We start from the raw sequence: 18,131 nt of genomic DNA on the forward strand, positions 1-18,131 counted from the left end.
GGGTGAATAAAGATCGGGTTTAATTCGGGTTTTATCGGGTTAAAATGAGTTAGGGTGATTTTTGGGTTCGAGTCGGGTTTGGTTCAATTCAATAATTTGCAGGTTATAATCAGGTCATTTTCGAGCCGCGTTATTTCGAGTTCAAGTCTCAAATATTGGGTTAATTTGAGTCTCGAGTTGATTTCAGGTCGGGTCATATCGGGTTTAGATACACTTTTCGGGTCTGCTTGTTAACAAGTTATTTCACTAATTTTCACGGAAATAACTCATTATTTTAGGACAAATGAGTTATAGAGCACAATTTTGTTTTTTTGGTGTTAAGAAAGTCACATGGATGAGTGATGATAATCGATTCTAAGATTTCTTGAAACTGGGAGAGGACTTTAACCACTTGAGAAGTTGAGATATTCTCACTCTTACTCGTGGTTTAGTGGTTGTTCGGAATATGTTTGTACGGTCCGTTCCCACGGAATCTTGTACTGTTAATGGATTCTAATTTATAAATTCCTTCTAATGATTTCCCCCTTGATTCTGTCATTTTTAACACCTTAATTAACGGCTATGTTCACTGTGATAAGCTACCCCAAGCTGCTCATTTGTCGAATCAAATTGTCAAGCTTGGTTTCCAACCCGACTTAATTATGTATAATACTATTGTCAAAGGACTTTGTAGGATTGGCGATAGTGCGTCTGCTCTCACTTTTCTTAACAAAATGCAATCTCGATCTCATTTTAAGCCTGGCATTGTTATGTACAACACTATCATCGATAGTCTTTGCAAGGACAGGTTGTTACAACAGGCCCTAGACCTGTTTTCCTCCATGAAAACTGAGGGCATTAAACCCAATGTTGTCACTTATACTTCTTTGGTTCGAGGCCTCTACAATTCCGGCTCTGGGGATGAGGCTCAGCGTGTGTTGACTGAGATGTTAGAGAGCAACATAGCTCCAGATTATCAGACCTACAACATGCTGGTTGACATGTTTTGTAATGATATTCTACAGCACATGATTGAAAGAGGTTTGACTCCAAACATCATTACTTATAGTGCGTTACTTGATGGTTATTGTTTGCGTGGTCAGATGGAAGATGCAGAGAATCTACTTCATCTCATGGCTGAAAATGGTTGGGAGCCTAATCTTGTCAGTTTTAATACTATGATTAATGGATATTGCAAGGCTAAAAACATTGACAAGGCCCTAAATATATTCTATGAGATGTTTCGGAGAGGGATAGCTCCTGATGTTGTTTCCTATAACACTCTTATTGATGGGCTGTGCAAAGCCAATAGACTACCATTTGCGTGTAAGCTGTTCAAGGAAATGCGGGCTCTTGGAATTACTCCAGATGTTATCACCTATGCCTCCTTGCTTGACAGCCTTTGCAAAAGTGCACGGCTTGACGAGGTAGTGAAATTACTCGAAGATATGGAGGATAATGGTGTTAAGCCTGGAATTATGATATACAATATCCTGATGAACAACTTGTGTGAGGCTGGACAGCTTGAAGATGCGGCAAAATTCTTTTCCGATCTTGTATCAAAGGGTCTGCAACCTAATGTTATAACATACACTATATTCAGGGCCGGCTATTAGGCTGTGCAAACAGCCCAATAGCACAGGGCCTCACAATTTTTGGGGCCCCAAAAGTCTGACAAACAAGCATAGTATGATTATGAATCAACGCCTAAAAAATCATGTTATTTTACTTGGCATAGTGGTATAAGCTTGTTAGAAGATTGCTACGGACCAAAGATCGATTCTCGCTGCCTATTGAATTTTTTTTTTTTTTTTTTTTTTTTTTAATTTCTTTTTCTTCAAAGTATTACTCCGTATGAGTTTCTTCAAGTTTTTTAGGCTTTTTTTTTTCTTTTTTCTTTTTCTTTTTTTTTTTCCCAAAATTTGAATAGTTGCCTCTGCATAATATATTTCGTATTTTCTATATCTACATTTTAAAAGTGATCTATCTAGTCTTTTAAATAATTATGAATGTATCGTATGAATTAGAGAACTTCAAATATTATTTGTGACTTAAGAAAATAGCACAGGGCCCCCAAAATGTTTAGGACGGCCCTGACTATATTGATCAAAGGCTTCTGCAAGGAAGGGCTCATGAGTGAAGTTGGTCAAGTGTTGAGGATAATGGACGAAGATGGTTGCCCCCCTAATGATCGAACCTATAATACGATCATCAGAGGTTATATACTCAATAATGACTTGTCAAATGCTATATACTATCGTGATCTTATGGTTGGAAAAGGATTTGAAGCTGATGCAGACACTTTCTCATTGTTTGTTGGTCTTTGTCTTCTGATAACTTAAGTGCCTCAAACAAGGACCTGCTTCAGAAGTTTATTAATTAAAACAAAATTAATGTGACTGCATAGAATTTAGACCTTGAATAATGAATATTCAAGTGGTGTTCTTAATAGATTTTTTTTTTTGACCCAGTTGTTCTTAATAGATTGATGTACTCTCTTGTGTAATTTCGATGGACACGTGATGCTAGTACCTCATTTATCTTGCCGTGACCTCCAGAGTGTAATTTGTGAGTAAGAAGTTGCTAAGCTATGCATTTTGTCTGTCCCAAGATATAATGATCCTTTTTTTTAAAAAAAAAAAAAAATTATACTTATAATATATGACTTTGCTTAATGTGATTACTTGTTTTTCTTTTTGCTAAACTTATTATGGTAACATCATAAATTTATAACTGGTCATATTTGTTGGTATATAGCTTGCATACCATTATGTTGTTTTGTTTACTCAGAGTTAATCAGAATTGGTGAGCTTCTTCTGCTGCAGTCATCACATCTAAGCTGCTGCTACCCATCTCAAATCTACTGTTATTATCTTCGCTTTATTTTCTGTTCTCGGCAATTTATGTTGTAGGCTGTAATCTTGTAGCAGTCAATTTCCTTTTAGGTTCCTATGTTTATGTTTGTTGAACGCTTGAACTAATTTACAAAAGAGGGGTTTCCTCCCTCCATGATGTAACATATGCTTTCCTTTGTGCTTTTATGAAAGTTTTGTTTACTTTATACGGAGTACAACATAATACAGTATACGGAGTAATATGCAATTCTGTGAGCCTCATCTACATAGTTGCTCTACTTGGTTCTTTAATACACAATAGAACATACGGAACAAATTTATTTATTACTTCTTCTGTCCCAAAATGTTTATTGACTTATTTCAAACAAAACAAATTAAAAAAATTTGTAATAGTAGTACTCCGTGTTAGTATGATTGCTTAGAGAAAACATAGGTTAATCTTTGTGATAGACAAAAAATGAACAGATAGAGAAGAAGATGTTTTTGGTACAAAATCCACGACGTTATCCAGTTATCATCATTGTGGGACCCGCTTTTAAGAAAAACTAAGTTAAATCCAGTACAATGTACGAATGTTGAATAATTATAATAAAAAATAAATTTATAAAAAAATTGAATCATAACGCATTACATATATATTAAAACAATAAAAAATGTTAGAAAAAAAAAATCTTATTATATGTAATAATAGTAATAACGACTATTTCACCAAATGCCACTAGTACTTACAAAATTCACCAAATGCCATCAAAGTTTTCAAAATTCACCAAATGTCACTGACAAACAATACAATGACACCTCGTGCCACTAATAGCATATGGACGTTAGTTTTCCGTTAATGCAATTCTTATTTCACCAAATGCCATTACTTTGGAAAATTATTTCACCAAATGCCATTACTTTTTAAAATTAATACACAATAATTATTTATTTTAATGAATAAAAATGATACTTTTTTTCGATTTTCGTGACGAATATTGTTCGGGTAAGGTTTTGGGGGTCATTTTGACCCTTTATGAATACAAATTAAACTCGAAATTGGCAAAAAAAAACGTAAATACCTTGTTTCACATTTATTTCCGAAAAAAAATTACAATATCGACATACAAAACGGGGCATATATGTTATTTTTTAGTCAATTCCGAGCTTAATTAGTTCCCATAAAGAATCAAAATGACCCCCAAAACCTTACCCGATCAATTTTGATGGTTAAAAAATAACGACACGCTAATCGAAATATTTTTCAACACACAAAACGGAGCATTTATGTTATTTTATTTTTTTTTTGTCAATTCTGAGTTTAATTTGTACCCATAAAGGGTCAAAATGACCCCCAAAACCTTACCCATTTTGGTGGTTAAAAAATAACGACACGCTAATTGAAATATTTTTCAACACACAAAACAGAGCATTTACGTTATTTTTTTGTCAATTTTGAGCTTAATTTGTACCCATAAAGATTCAAAATGACCCCCAAAACTATACCCAAGCAATTTTTGCCACGAAAATGAAGAAAAAAAATATATTATTTTTATTAATTAAAATAAATAATTAAAATGAACCAATCATATTATAACACGTGTCAAAATTTAATCTTAATGACTAACGGAGTTAACGGTAGTCATTAATGGCATTTGGTGAATTTTGGTGAATTTTTTAAGTACTTAGTGGCATTTGGTGAAATAACCCGTAGTAATAATGTGCAAGTTGATATTTTAAGAGGTTTACTTTAGATATTAAAAAATAAAAAATAAAAGGTAGTTATAATCTAAATGTAACCTTATTTTTATATAGCAATGATTCTTTTTTAGAAAGTAATTTTGGCGGAAATTTTTTTAATAATACATTGTCAAGTGTCGCTTTAGATTCGCTTTTAATAGTATGTAATTTATTTATTATTTATTTTATTATTTACCATACTTGTCATGTGATTAAAAAAATTGTTTACCTCAAAAATAAACTCGTATTTTCTCATTTAATTGAGACAGCCGCTTAATAAAGGTAAATAAAAGCAAATAGTAGTTTTGTTTAATAATAGTAATGGTTGACCGGTATTAGTAGTACTCCGGACTACTCCCATCGTCTTCTAATACTTGCCCGAATTCTAAGGAGCATTATATCACGAAACATTAACACAACTACATATCTTTGTTTCCCTTTTTAGTAAGTTAGATCGTTTGAGGAGGGTCATATCGGATCAGAACCCCTTACGGGCTAACCCGACCTAGGGACCTGGGTTAGCGGGACCTACGCAACTGTTTATCATCCTTTCCCCTTAATTGGTTTATTAACACACATCGGTCTAGTTAACTCGGAATTCTGAGGCTGATAGTATTAATTTGAGGAGAGAAACTGAGAAATAATGGAGTTCGAGACGATTAAGAATTACTTGGAAAAACCAGGTAAAGAAGATGAACCTACAGAAATCCACAAACTTCCCTTGAGATTTTTCGACGCTTTCATCGTTCATGGTCTTCGCATTGATCAAATCGAACATGGTCGTATTCTCTGCTCCTTCAATGTTCCTCAACGTCTCCTGGTTCGTATTTCTTTCTTCAATTTTTATGATAAATTTTGCTTGATTTTGTAATTACGGTTTTTGATTTGACCTGAATTGCCGAAATTGATTTGGGGATGAAATTGCAGAATACTGCGAATACTCTTCATGGTGGCGCAATTGCGTCTTTGGTGGATTTGGTGGGTTCGGCTGTTGTTTTCACTGTTGGAGCTCCGTCTACTGGTGTTTCTGTTGAGATCAATGTTTCCTACCTTGATGCTGCGCTTCCTGATGTATGTTGATGGTATTTTTGGGGAAAATTCGTAAATTTGTTGGATTTTTATTGCTTAATTTGTATCGATTAATTGGAATTTGTATGTGTTCTGTATTTTTTGATGTTTTGACACACTGTATTGTGGCCTTGTGGGAATGTTGGGGTTGAGCTTGTTGGAGTGATTTTATAATCAATGAAGATTGATCTACTGTTGATTTTTCTGATTTTAATGGTGATTTAGTTCAATAAGGGTGCTGTTAAGGCTTTAATTGTTTCCTGGCTGATAAAATTTAGGGTTTTCGAGTTTTCGTTAATTGTCGGTGCTTGAAGTGATTCATCATTCAATGGAAGATTGAAGAGGGAAAATCCCTTTTTATAAGTTATAATTATAGATTATACAATAGTGAATAAGATTTGTTTCTTTCTGTTATTGTAGTCCATTGCTAGTAAGAAAGTTAAACCGTTTTGTTGGGTAAGCAAGCAAGGGATGAAGGGAACCTCTGGCTACTTTTTTCTCTTGATCAGAAACAAAGTAGGCTAGCTACAACTTACTGATTGTATGTTATGAAAGCTTGTATGTGGGGGGTTGATTACTCAAGTTACTAAGAAGGGGTGACAGGTTAAGGAGTTTATTCTACGTCTTTTCGGGTGTTATAATATGATGGCTTCTACATAGATTTATTTACTTATTCTGTGTGGAAACCATTTGTCAGACTGATGTTTAATTAAGTACTCTTGATATGGTGTGTTGCTGGTCAGAGTGAAAATGAGATTTGTTACTTTTATCTTCCTTGTAGGTTTTGAGGGTCATGTGGCTGTTGCTGTGTTACCTGGATATAGAAAGAAAGCGATTATATGGATGTAGATTTGAGGGTTAGATATGAATTTTTTAAGTATCTAGAATTTAGATGTCATATATATATCTTAGATTTCCGTATGTTGGGGCTTGGATGTTCTGGTCCAAGTAACCTAGAGGCATTGTTTACTTCTTCCATGCATTGATCAAACTATTAAAGATGTCTTTTATTTTTTGCTGGCCAATGAGTATATGACTTGCTGCTTTCTTCTCATAATTTTGATAATGTTCAAAAAGTTTTAATATGTTAAGAGATATCACTCACATGCTCTGATGCTTGGAAAGTTATGATAGTCAGGTTTTGATCTCACTTAGCTTTGGCTTTTATGCATTTCATAAGTCTGTGCTATCTGATTTACTTTTTTAATTCAGTGAATCCTAGTGATGTATTACTGATACATCTATGTTCAATTTTGATTTATTCAGGAAGAGATTGAAGTTGAAGGCAAGGCTCTACGTGTTGGGAAGTCCCTTGCTGTTATTAGTGTAGAATTAAGGAAGAAGGCAAGCGGAAAGATCATAGCTCAGGGACGGCACACCAAGTACCTTCCTGTATCCAGCAAATTGTAGCTCTTTATTTGGAAATGTCCTTTTTGTACTAGCTCTTTCTATGTATGTCATCTATTGCGAAATTAAATAACACGTATGTACAGTACATTAAGATCATCTAGTATAATGATGCCCTCAAGTACTTTTATGTAACATTTGTCTTTATTAAGATTGATGCTCATTTACATATATATGTTTAATATGAAGTCTTACATCCATTTTCTGTTCTTGTTGAGTGTAATATATATATATATATATATATTCTCTGATCATTTTTTTTTCGAGGCAACATGTACGTGGTATTGAACAAATACTGTGTTCAAAGTTCAGATATCATGCAGACCATTATTGGTGTGCAGTAACTCAGCTAGGTTTTCAGATTTCTGAACTCTATCAGATTCAGGACTGACAATAAAGTCGAATACAAAGACACTGTAAATGAAAGTGCAAAATTCAGACATCATCAGGAGACTGAAAGATCCTATGGTTAGTTTCAGTCAATTTCTGTAATAATAAGAAGTAACTGCTAAAATCCAATGGTGCTAACTGCTAGATTTTGTCTATGAATCCTCAAGAAATTCAGCAGCATCTTCCCAATTTATAATGCTTCTCGTTGTTTTCCTCCCACCTTTTCCATTGCCCATCCTCATCATTGCAACAAATTCTGCATAATCTATTTGGCCATCCTGAAAGACATCAGTCTCATGTTAGTACTCAGGTAGTGCTGTTTTAAGCAGGGAAATACTTTAGCAATTGTATAATATTGTCAAATTTTATATTTCCATAATTTTTTGTACTATAATAATTACTCACATTATCTTGATCAATCTCCTTGATCATTTCCTCTAGGTGATGATCATTGAGTCCAAGATCGATGCAGGCTTGCTGGAGTTCATCAATGGTTATATAACCACTGCCATCTTTGTCAAAGTATGCGAATGCAGATGCCAAATTCTCCTCTCTCTCCAACTTGTTCAGGTGCAGGGTTGCTGCGACAAATTCTCCGTAGTCTATTGTTCCATTGTCATCCACATCTGCCTGCCAATTGGTAACCCTTACTCAGTAGCCATTAATGAATATGTATGAGAATTATATATGCTTTCTTATGTAGTTGATTGCTCTTACTGCATGCATGAGATCCTCAATTTCAGATTCCTTTATCTTTGAGTCAACCCGTAGTAGGCCATCTTTTAGCTCATCAAATGTTATAGTTCCGCTTCTGTCTTTGTCTATCTTTTTAAATAGCTCCTTCAAACCACCAATTTCTTCTTCAGAGAGTCTCTCAGCTATGACCTGTAAAAGACATAATTATTCTCTCTAAAACTATGATGGTATGCTTGCGCCAGAAAATTCAGTGGTTAAATTTTAGTATCTTCTAATTTAGAAATCTATTCTAAATCCAAATCACTTGAGTCTTAAGACCCATTTCCATATATCCTAAATATTTAGGGTTTGAATGATATCTATAAGTCTATAACCCAAACCATTAACCTAAGATATCTGTTGTTAAAGGCACAGGGAGTACCATGACTCAGTAAAATATGCATAAACTAAAAAAAAGGTAGGCCTCGGACTATTAAGGCATGATTTTTAGTAATGTTATATTGGATTGATATGACCTAAAATCAATTTAACGGACTTAATTGTCAGTGATATATAAATGACCTGTAAGTACTGTAACTAAATCCTGCAACGTAGCAGCCCTCCCCATAATTTTCTAATGGAAAGTGACACTTGGTTCTTGGGCTTAGTCTAGTATAAAGTACAGGAATCTTGAATTTTTTAACAGTATAGATCGAGTTTTACCCGGCAGGCCATCTTCTTAAGCTTGTTCATGGCTGAAAAGTGCTTGAGGCGAGACAAAACAGCTGAATCAAGAGGCCTGTCAGGTACTTTTGTGTCATCAACTATCCACGGATGACCTGTTTGAAACAAACACTAGTACTTATTCATCCTTAATTATGCTACATCTTTAAAAGCTTGTTGGAAGAGATGTCTTACTTAGCACTTGATAGGCTGTGAACCTCTTTCTGGGATCTCTTTGAAGCATATTTCTTATTAAATCTTTGGCATCCTCTGAGATGCTTGGCCATGGTCGCGACTCAAAATCAAGCTTTCCTCTCAATATTTGCCTGAATATTCCTGCATCAGTTTCTGCATAACCACAATTAAGAGTGAGATTTAGTTGAAACAGTCTCACACTAATTTATTGTGATACTATACAGAAATAAGGTCACTCTGGTTTTACAAGTTATTCCAGACTCTCTCCATACAAGATTTCTCCAAAAATGCGTATAAGCACAATTCAGCCAAAACGTAGAAAAATTTGCAGATGTTGCAGGTTTTTTTTATTTTTTATTTATAGTTTTTGGCCTCTTGCTGAATTGGCAACTTATCTTAGTAAATACTGTTGGATCCCCTGAATCTAGGCCTTTGTTTACCTGCCCAAAAAGGTGGAACTCCACTGAGTAAGATGTACAATATAACACCTGCACTCCAAACGTCTGCTTCTGGGCCATATAGCTTGTTCAATACTTCTGGTGCAACATAGTAAGGACTCCCCACAACATCACTGAAAGTATCACCTTCAAAACACAAGAGAGTGCAAATAGAGTAGTATTAGACTATTAGTCAGAGGAATGTTTGGAAAACCCCCGGAAAGGACAAAAGCTTTTAATACCGGATGCAGAAGGTTGGTATAGCGTTATCTCATATGGGTACTTGGAGTGGTGGTATATTGTGGTACCTGAAATGATTGCGGTGGTATTTTTGTTGGTTGTGAACTTGTGATGGTTGCGAGGTACCAAAATTAGTATCTCATGTATAGTTTTCTGTCTCTGATCTTATCCGTTTCCCGAGAAGGAAAACGGTATCAAACTAAAATTTATACAGATTACGATATATTCAGTTAATGTGAACACAGAACAGAATGTGAAATAGTGCTAGTTTTATGCAACTTGCCTATTGGAACTTTGTTGAAGACATTATTTTATTTTCATATGTTAAACACAATTTTTTACTTGGGACGTGCTTTTAAGTTGGGAAACTCAAGAAGATGTCTTTGGGTTCAAACCAATAAAATTAAACTTGATCTATGATGTATAGTCTTACTAATTTAGCTCCTTTCACTTTGATTTGATCTTTCTATGCTAAGGTAAACAGGAAAAAAGGAAAAAAAAAAAAAAAAAAAAAAACTCTGCCATTGTTAAGTACTTGTTTGAAAACCAAATTTGCTATTTTCAATTCCTTTGATTAACTGGGATACATTGATTTTAATGATAAAAAATTGTATTGCAGTTATCAACCTTCAGCAAAACAGTGCAAAGAAGTAAAAATACTAGGAAAGCTGCAAAACACACCTGGCTGATAAAACACAGAAAGGCCGAAATCAGTAGCTTTAAGAGAAGAATCCTCTGCAGTACTTTCAAACAAGAAGTTCTCAGGCTTGAGATCTCTATGAATAACCCCCAATGAATGGCAAGCTTCAACTACACCAATGATAGTCTTCATCAACTTAGCAGCCCCTCTCTCGGTATATTGACCTCTCTGAACGATTCGATCAAACAGTTCTCCACCTTCACACAACTCCATGACCAAATGAACATTAGTGGAGTCCTCATAAGTACCGTTAATGGTTACTACATTCGGGTGCTCGACTAAGTGGTGCATTATCTGAATCTCATTCCAAACATCGTCGCAATCTTCCCTACACAAAAGCTTCCTCTTGGGGATTGACTTACAAGCATATTTATCTCCTGTGGAGTTTTCTGTGCACAGGTATGTTGTTCCATATTGACCTTGGCCTAATTTTTTGCCTAGGGTGTAAAGATCATTAACATTTTTGGTTTCGTAAGGAAGAATCGATGTCGGTTTCGAAAATTTTACCGAGTTGGTCTTGTTGAATGTCATGGTGGTTGTTCAGATATTGTGCTCTTTAGGAAAAAAAGATGTTAAACCCAGAACAGGAAGGGTAGAAGAGAATAAGAGATTAGTACAGGTTTGAAATTATACTAGTCATATGTTTGAAGATTTTGTTAATAAACAACTTGATGCAGCAAGTTGGCCCAATGTCAGAAAGTGTTAGTGGAAGAACATATCTTATTATATAAATTTGATTTAAATAAACTTTATGGTATATTTATTTAAGCAATTAATAATTAATTTTCGTTTGGAATAAGAATTGTGTTGATATGAACATGGACTGTTTCATCATACACTCTTTTACGTGGAATATTAAATGCAAGTCATGACCCATTCACGTGTCCACTAACCTTATTGATAACTTGCTACGAGCCTATTACTAGTTGGATAATTATAAAATGTGGACTTTTTTTTTGGGGGGAAATTAGGTTTTACAAAAATTAGCTCTTTTACGTTAATTTTTCACATTTTTAATTTCGTTGAGATACATAACGTAATTTCCATTAAAAAAAAAATAATAATAAAAAATAAAAACTCGCCGTTTTCACGGTCTATTGTCCTCGAATCTTCTAGAAGACTTAAAACCAACACTATGACTAAATTACTTTTTTTTTTAAAGAGCACCACTAAATACTTAAGTATTTGCATTTGAACAACCTTGGGTTAAAACTACTTGTAAAATGACATGTTATACAAAGGTACATTACAGAGTAGATGACATGGTGCAAGCTGATTTGTATAAACCACAATATTATGATTTTACAGTAAACAATATCAGTTTTTTTTTTTTTTAACCCAAAAAAATAAAAAGAAAATAAAATAAAAATCATTGCCAAAATTAAAACACACCAAAAGACACAGAATTAAAGATAAGATGATAAATATCAGGATGGACATTTAAAACCAAAAATTAATTTTGTCCTCATTTTCTCTCAAATCATTACTACATGTCTACGTCAATTATTTATATATTTGTTATTTTTGAAAAATGCTACGGAGCACCTAGACTACGTCTAGTAGCCAAATTTGTTCTAATCAGTAATCAGTTGTTGTTCATTGACTAGATCGCTTTAAAGTTTTAAGTATTGATAACTTAACTTACTCAACATTTACCTACCGTCAAAAAAAAAAAAAAAAAAAAAACATTTACCTAATAAAGGCATTGCTTTATCCTGAATTAGGTATACGGCTTAAGAAAATTTCGAATCTTGAAGGAGTAATAAACTAATGATACACTAATTATCCCCGTCAAAAAAAAAAAAAAAAAAAAAAGACACTAATTATCCGTCTCTAACATTGGTGAACTAATTATTACCTCCGTTATAGGTTATGTGCATGCAACGATTTGACATAAAGCAGAGAAGCAAAATGTCTAATCGTTGCACATAACCTGTAACGGAGATAGTATAAGTGTATATATACTAGGATATTCTTTCTGTCTCAAAATGATCCTGTTTTGACAATGATCTTAAAAAAAAAAAAAAGCCAAAACAAAAAGATCATTATGTGTCAGGGAAAGGTAATAAATATTTGTATGCTAAAACATGTTTGGATGTCGGTAATGGTAATATGTATAGTTTTTTTATAATTGTCATGATATTTCTAGTAACATTCACAATCCAAGTTTGGTCCTCAAAACTAAAACATCAATATTTTAGGTGGTAGAGCTAGTAGACTGTGTAAATCATTGTGAGAAATACATAAGATTTATACACAAGTCTGAAAAATAATACCTTCGTTTTCTTTAAGTTTATTCAATTTTACATTTACAATGCAATGTTGACCATAAATTTTTTAATATCTATAAGTAAAAAATTAAAAAGTTAATATATTAAAATTTTGTGTTGAAATGAACCCAACATTCACTTAACCAACTTTGTTCAGAAACAATCAAATAAAAGAGAGTGAAGACTGAAGAGAGCATGTAACAGTGCAAAAGAAAATATGGAGATTTCAAAAACGAGCTAGTTTGGTACTCGTACTTTGGTTTAAAAAATCCATCCAATTATTTTATGGGTAATGCTATTATTGCTATACATAGTCCTTAGGGATATATATAAGCATTAAAATCACTCTTAAAAATTGTATAAAATTAGGAATTTATGACAAAAACACGCGTAGATCAGTGTAATTAGTGTGTGTGTCATGATTTTCTAAATTTAAACAATTTTCAAGAGTGTTTTAAATGCTTATATGTAGTCCTAACGACTATGTATATCATTTTTCTTATTTTATTATTTATAAATAAATAGATAAACTTTCACCAAATTCTTTGATATGAATGGTCCTAGTCACAAATATACTTCAACAATTCCCACGTTATTATGATTTATATTAATTTTGACTTCTTTGATAATAAATCCATAAAATTGTCAATCATCACCAAAACTACAAATCAAAAATTCAGTCCTTGTCATGCAAAGCTTACGCTTGATTTCTTAATTTCTTTGTCCTTGCAGGTAGAGGCACAAAGGGGGTGGATTTTACATTAAATTTGACGAATACTTTACCAACTAAATTAATTGATATTAATTCTTTACGAAAAGATAATCCGCATTATAAACACAAGTTTTCATAGAATGATTTTCTGTGGTTTATCACCATTATGATTGAAAGAAAATCTGTAGGTCAATAATTTCAAGTTAAAAATTGATTAATTGAAATAATAATTAAGGGTAAATTGAAAATTATAGAGAGTTTCATTGATAGGGTTGCATTGCCACCTCGATTGATTTGTTGCAGTTGCCTCCTATCTCTCTCCCCCTTCCCCCCTAAAGAAGAGATATCTGCATTTCTAAAAATTATGCACAATGGGTGATCATCTAATGGAAATGGATGTCCTTGACTTTGATCTTGATCCTGTAACAAAAAAAGGCACTAATCATTAGTTATTATGATTCATAGACTGAATTATAATGTTGGTTAATCCAACTGCAACTGCAACAATTTGTTACTCGTAACTTCTAACTAGCATATGCTAGAAGACTGTATCAAGAGTAAGAGTAAACGAACCTTTACGAGTCTTAAATCGACAGGATGAGCTTCCACATCGACATCGAAATGCCTTGATGGGATGATGATCATCATCAAAGTCAATCCCATAATCCTATAGAGACCAAAAAAGGGAAGCAGTCAATATGAATCTCACTTCATATCTTTAAAGGTTTTAACTTTCTTATCCCAATATAATATCATTAAAAAGTCACTTCTGAACGATGTAACAAATCATCCGTCAACAATTAATAAGTCACTCCTTAATCATAACTTCATAAGTTAAGGTTAGAGTTTACTCAAGTCACTCTTCCAAGTGTTAGGTGCAATTTGCTAAACACATAAATCACCATATTAATACATAATGAGTTAATGACATTTCTGATAAAACTGAATTTTCACATCAGTCATCTGCTGGATCAATGTAATCAGTTGCTCATTCATATTAATTTTATGTGCTTAGGAAGGACAGGCCTCGCCCAATTTATTAGACAGCTGAGGCGCATCAAGTCACCCTTCAACAATATCATAAATTACTTCTCGACAATATACAAGTCACCCTCAATAATTTCAAAAATTACCCCTCAAGACTCTAAACAAACTGACCCTCAAAAGAATAAGAAGTCACCCTATATAGGACAGTTCAAATGTTGTAAAATATCAGTTCACTTATACAGGCCCTAAACAATATTTCGGAAATCGCCATGCAAAACGAACTTACCCAGGTTAGCTCTTCATACGCTTTCACCTCTCGTGTGGTGAAAAAAGCAAGCTGCCAAATTATAGAATACGAACAAATCTATGTAAGATGTGCTTCAACCCAAAAGAAAAGGTATGTATTATGACTCCCTTAGGAAGATAAGAAATGACATACATGATAATAATGATGATCTGCAGTCTCCACTTCAACTGGAATTTCAAACAAGTTGGCATCATGGCATCTGAGTCCAAAAGTCGAGTATTTCCAAGTCAGCACATATATAAAAGCAAATTCGCAAAAAAATTACATCGAATCTCTCACTCTAATTGTCAAGGCAGTAATATAACATTGTAGATTACCATAAACTTAATTAGTAGGGACATGAATAATACCTGTGGTTTACAAATCGACCAATGTTCCCATAATTTGTAGCATCCAAACAGAGTGCAAAATCATCATCCAAAATACTTTCAGAACCCCAGTCTGCATCAAGGTGAACTGGATATGTATGCCTCTCATTTGCTCTACTTTGTTTATTCCTCTCATCTAATTCTGTATTTGTTACAACCTCACCAACATACTCACATACAAATGCACCCTTAGGTAAGTCTTCCAGGGTCCGCAGGCCCCATCCTTTCGCGTCAGATGTCCAGAAAACCTGAAAGATAGAGCACTATAATAAGCAATGAAGATACAAGGGAAAATTAAGGTGTGACACTTCCAACTAATGAACTCGAGTCTGCCAGTTTGTTTATCACAATGATGTTTGGTAAAATTAGTTGTTCACTGTCAACTATTTTGTACAAAAAGTCCAATTTTTCGGGAAAAACAGCAGATTTGACATGCTGGTCAATTAACAAACAAAGAGTTGCAAGAAGTAAAGGACAGCTTGGGACTTGAAAGATATTTGTTTTAAAAAATCTCAGTTGAAACAGCCACTTAATATCAAATATGGTTTGTTGTATGCAAAAGAGCATTTGAAAATGTGAGCACAAACAAGCATACATACGAAACTTCTCTTTGGTGTGTGTACATGAGTGATTTATGTTTTTTAGAACCAAAGTTGTAAGCCGCTGCTTCTTATACTTTATATACTTCATACTAAAGGGAGAATTTTAAACTTAGATCTCAGGCATTGCTTCAGATTGCAACATTCTGATCCAACATAAAATTTGTTCAATATGTAAACAAATCAATTAATGCAAACCGGTTAGATTCTAGATAAAATTTACCTGCAAGTTGCGAGTGATCCCACGTTGCACTACTCGATTACCACATTGCGTGCTGCAACCACATTTACTCCAACATTCTTTAATAAACTTCTTCACAGAATGACCCTTGCATTTTTCAGGCTTGGTCTCATTCTTAGCCCTCTCGATTGGGCAATCTTGGCAATAGACGTATTTATTCTCAGAAAAGCAAGCTTTTAAGAACTCTGGATTAAGGAGCCCATCCTCTGTGTAGGCAAATTCACCATTAGTTACTCGTGCACATGCACAAGGTACTGGTGAAGAGAGACAATCCCCTGAACAGGCAGGACAACAATCCTCATCTGAAATCCGAGCCAAAGAGATATTGACTATTGCTTTTTGGTAAATAATATTCCTTGGTATGTAAAAAAATTTAGGAGGTTCCCTGTTGCCACGCTCATCAACTAATGAGACCTTCACATTCTCTTCACCCTTTGTAATATCATCAACATAAAGCTGGGCCGGCCGCTTCCTACCATTTCGGAATACCTGTGTGGTATCAATATCGGGCTCCTTCTCATCATCAACTTGATGGTTTATAGTTTCCTTTATGTCTTGTACAGGAGATGTTGACCTAACTAATGATTGATTTGTACTATCATTAGCTAATTCACAATATCTCTTACAAACATCTTCGAGTAAAGATTTCAATGAAAAAGGAGAGCCCGTGATCTTATGTGATCTTAGAAACTCCTCTTCCACTAATTTCAGAACTGCATCCATATCTGGTGTATGAGAAGAAATTTTTCCAAGAGCCAAGACACAGCAGAGTTTCACATCTCCCGAGGGCAATGAAACAATGTCAAATTTGTGTTCAATTCTCTGAAAATTACAAGCAGTAGCACTTTCTTTAGTATTGTCATGATCCAAACAACCGGATAACTTTGCAGATATGTTTCCTGTTGAAGAACCCTCCATTAAATCAGGAAGCACTACAAGAAAACAGCAGCATCAGCTAGAATACCCTGTCTATCCAAATTGTATGAATCAATTCATGCAATAGAAAATACCTGAATGAATCGTTGAGGTACTTCCGCTAACAGGTATCAGACACTTTGCAGAAACCTCTTCTAATTCCACCGGAAGAGAGGCAGCTCCATCTATGGGAAATTTAGAGCATGATAAACTTAAGGCTCTTTCAGACGCAATTTTCTCAGAAGTAGGGACCTTGAACGATGAAAGCTGGCCTTTTCCTTTGTGCTTAACAGAGCAGGAACCAAATTCAACTTGTTTGTTCTCTACACATGAAATTGAAGTGTCCGGTCCTTTACTTGAGGAAGATGTCGGAAGAATGTTTCCTTCTTTATAATCTTTTTTTTTTTGAGGAAGACCTTCTTTATAATCTACCAACATCTCATCACTATCAAATGTTGATGATGCCTCATCCTCATCCTCATCTGGATCCTCATGCAACTTTTTACATGCAGACTCAGACCCATTACAATCCACTGGCTCCTGCTTCACTTCAACTCTCTATCAAAAGGTGTGTATTACAAGAAGCATAGATAAGATTAAATGATATAGATTATAGAGTCAAGAGCAATATGAATTAAATAAAAAAAAAAAAGTCTAAATTCATACGGATTACAGAATGAAATAGTAAACGAACCTTGTCTTCCTTTTTTTCTTCGTACTCAAATATAGCATCTACAAGAGCACGATAGTTTTCTGCTTCGATAAATTCCCAGTTCTTGTCATACAATTTTAAAAGTTGCTTAAGTACAGGTTTCACTGTCTCTGGTGATATTCCTAAGGACTTCATTGCATGAAAAGCCTTACCAACTTTTGGATTCTTCATATTTGTACTGGATACTTGACAAATTAGGTAACAGGAATATTGTGCCTTTGTCTTCTAAGCATCCATCAGATCTATACCTGTAATCACAGGATGTTATTCAAGTCTCGCAGGATGTTATTTAAGTCATTATCTTCTCTTCCTTTTCTATGCAGAATCTTCTAAAAACCAGGCACAAATTGGCAACAAGCATCATAATTATGTGATCAATTCAAAAATTTATGCAAGGAATACATATTTAAAGGTCAGGGATACATGTTGACTATCCATAAACATCATACGTAAGAGGGATGTGGTAAAGTGTCTGCTAAATACAATGTACCATGTGTCTAGATTTCATTATCACAAAAATGCGAGAAATATATATAGTTTCAACTCAATTTGGTAACCAAAGCTAAAACACACTTTACATGAGCTTCACAAATTGTCTAGATAAATAAATTTTGGTGATAAAATTAACACTG

The 18,131-nt window shown here is 34.1% G+C and overlaps 3 protein-coding genes across 3 annotated transcripts; 1 reads left to right on the plus strand and 2 right to left on the minus strand.

The window, feature by feature from the left end:
• Nucleotides 1–5,121: 5,121 nt before the first annotated feature.
• Nucleotides 5,122–7,228, plus strand: LOC145574421 (uncharacterized). Its single transcript, XM_081632205.1, has 3 exons — nt 5,122–5,373; nt 5,481–5,624; nt 6,888–7,228. Exons 1-3 carry the CDS (start codon nt 5,197–5,199, stop codon nt 7,029–7,031), a joined length of 465 nt encoding a protein of 154 aa, XP_081488331.1. The 5' UTR covers nt 5,122–5,196; the 3' UTR covers nt 7,032–7,228.
• Nucleotides 7,229–7,432: 204 nt separating this feature from the next.
• LOC145574420 (calcium-dependent protein kinase SK5-like) lies at nt 7,433–10,984 on the minus strand. The gene is made up of 7 exons (XM_081632204.1): nt 10,370–10,984; nt 9,452–9,595; nt 9,012–9,164; nt 8,817–8,932; nt 8,136–8,303; nt 7,824–8,048; nt 7,433–7,696 (listed from the first exon to the last, which is right to left on the minus strand). Exons 1-7 carry the CDS (start codon nt 10,917–10,919, stop codon nt 7,571–7,573), a joined length of 1,482 nt encoding a protein of 493 aa, XP_081488330.1. The 5' UTR covers nt 10,920–10,984; the 3' UTR covers nt 7,433–7,570.
• Nucleotides 10,985–13,749: 2,765 nt separating this feature from the next.
• On the minus strand, nt 13,750–17,670 carry LOC145575111 (putative inactive histone-lysine N-methyltransferase SUVR2). Its single transcript, XM_081633027.1, has 9 exons — nt 17,482–17,670; nt 17,204–17,345; nt 16,883–17,170; nt 15,855–16,804; nt 15,015–15,280; nt 14,797–14,863; nt 14,644–14,694; nt 13,944–14,037; nt 13,750–13,790 (listed from the first exon to the last, which is right to left on the minus strand). Exons 1-9 carry the CDS (start codon nt 17,668–17,670, stop codon nt 13,750–13,752), a joined length of 2,088 nt encoding a protein of 695 aa, XP_081489153.1.
• Nucleotides 17,671–18,131: the final 461 nt, after the last annotated feature.

Source organism: Chenopodium album, chromosome 13 (genome assembly GCF_948465745.1).
Source record: "Chenopodium album chromosome 13, dcCheAlbu1.1, whole genome shotgun sequence".
Classification (NCBI taxonomy): domain Eukaryota; kingdom Viridiplantae; phylum Streptophyta; class Magnoliopsida; order Caryophyllales; family Amaranthaceae; genus Chenopodium; species Chenopodium album.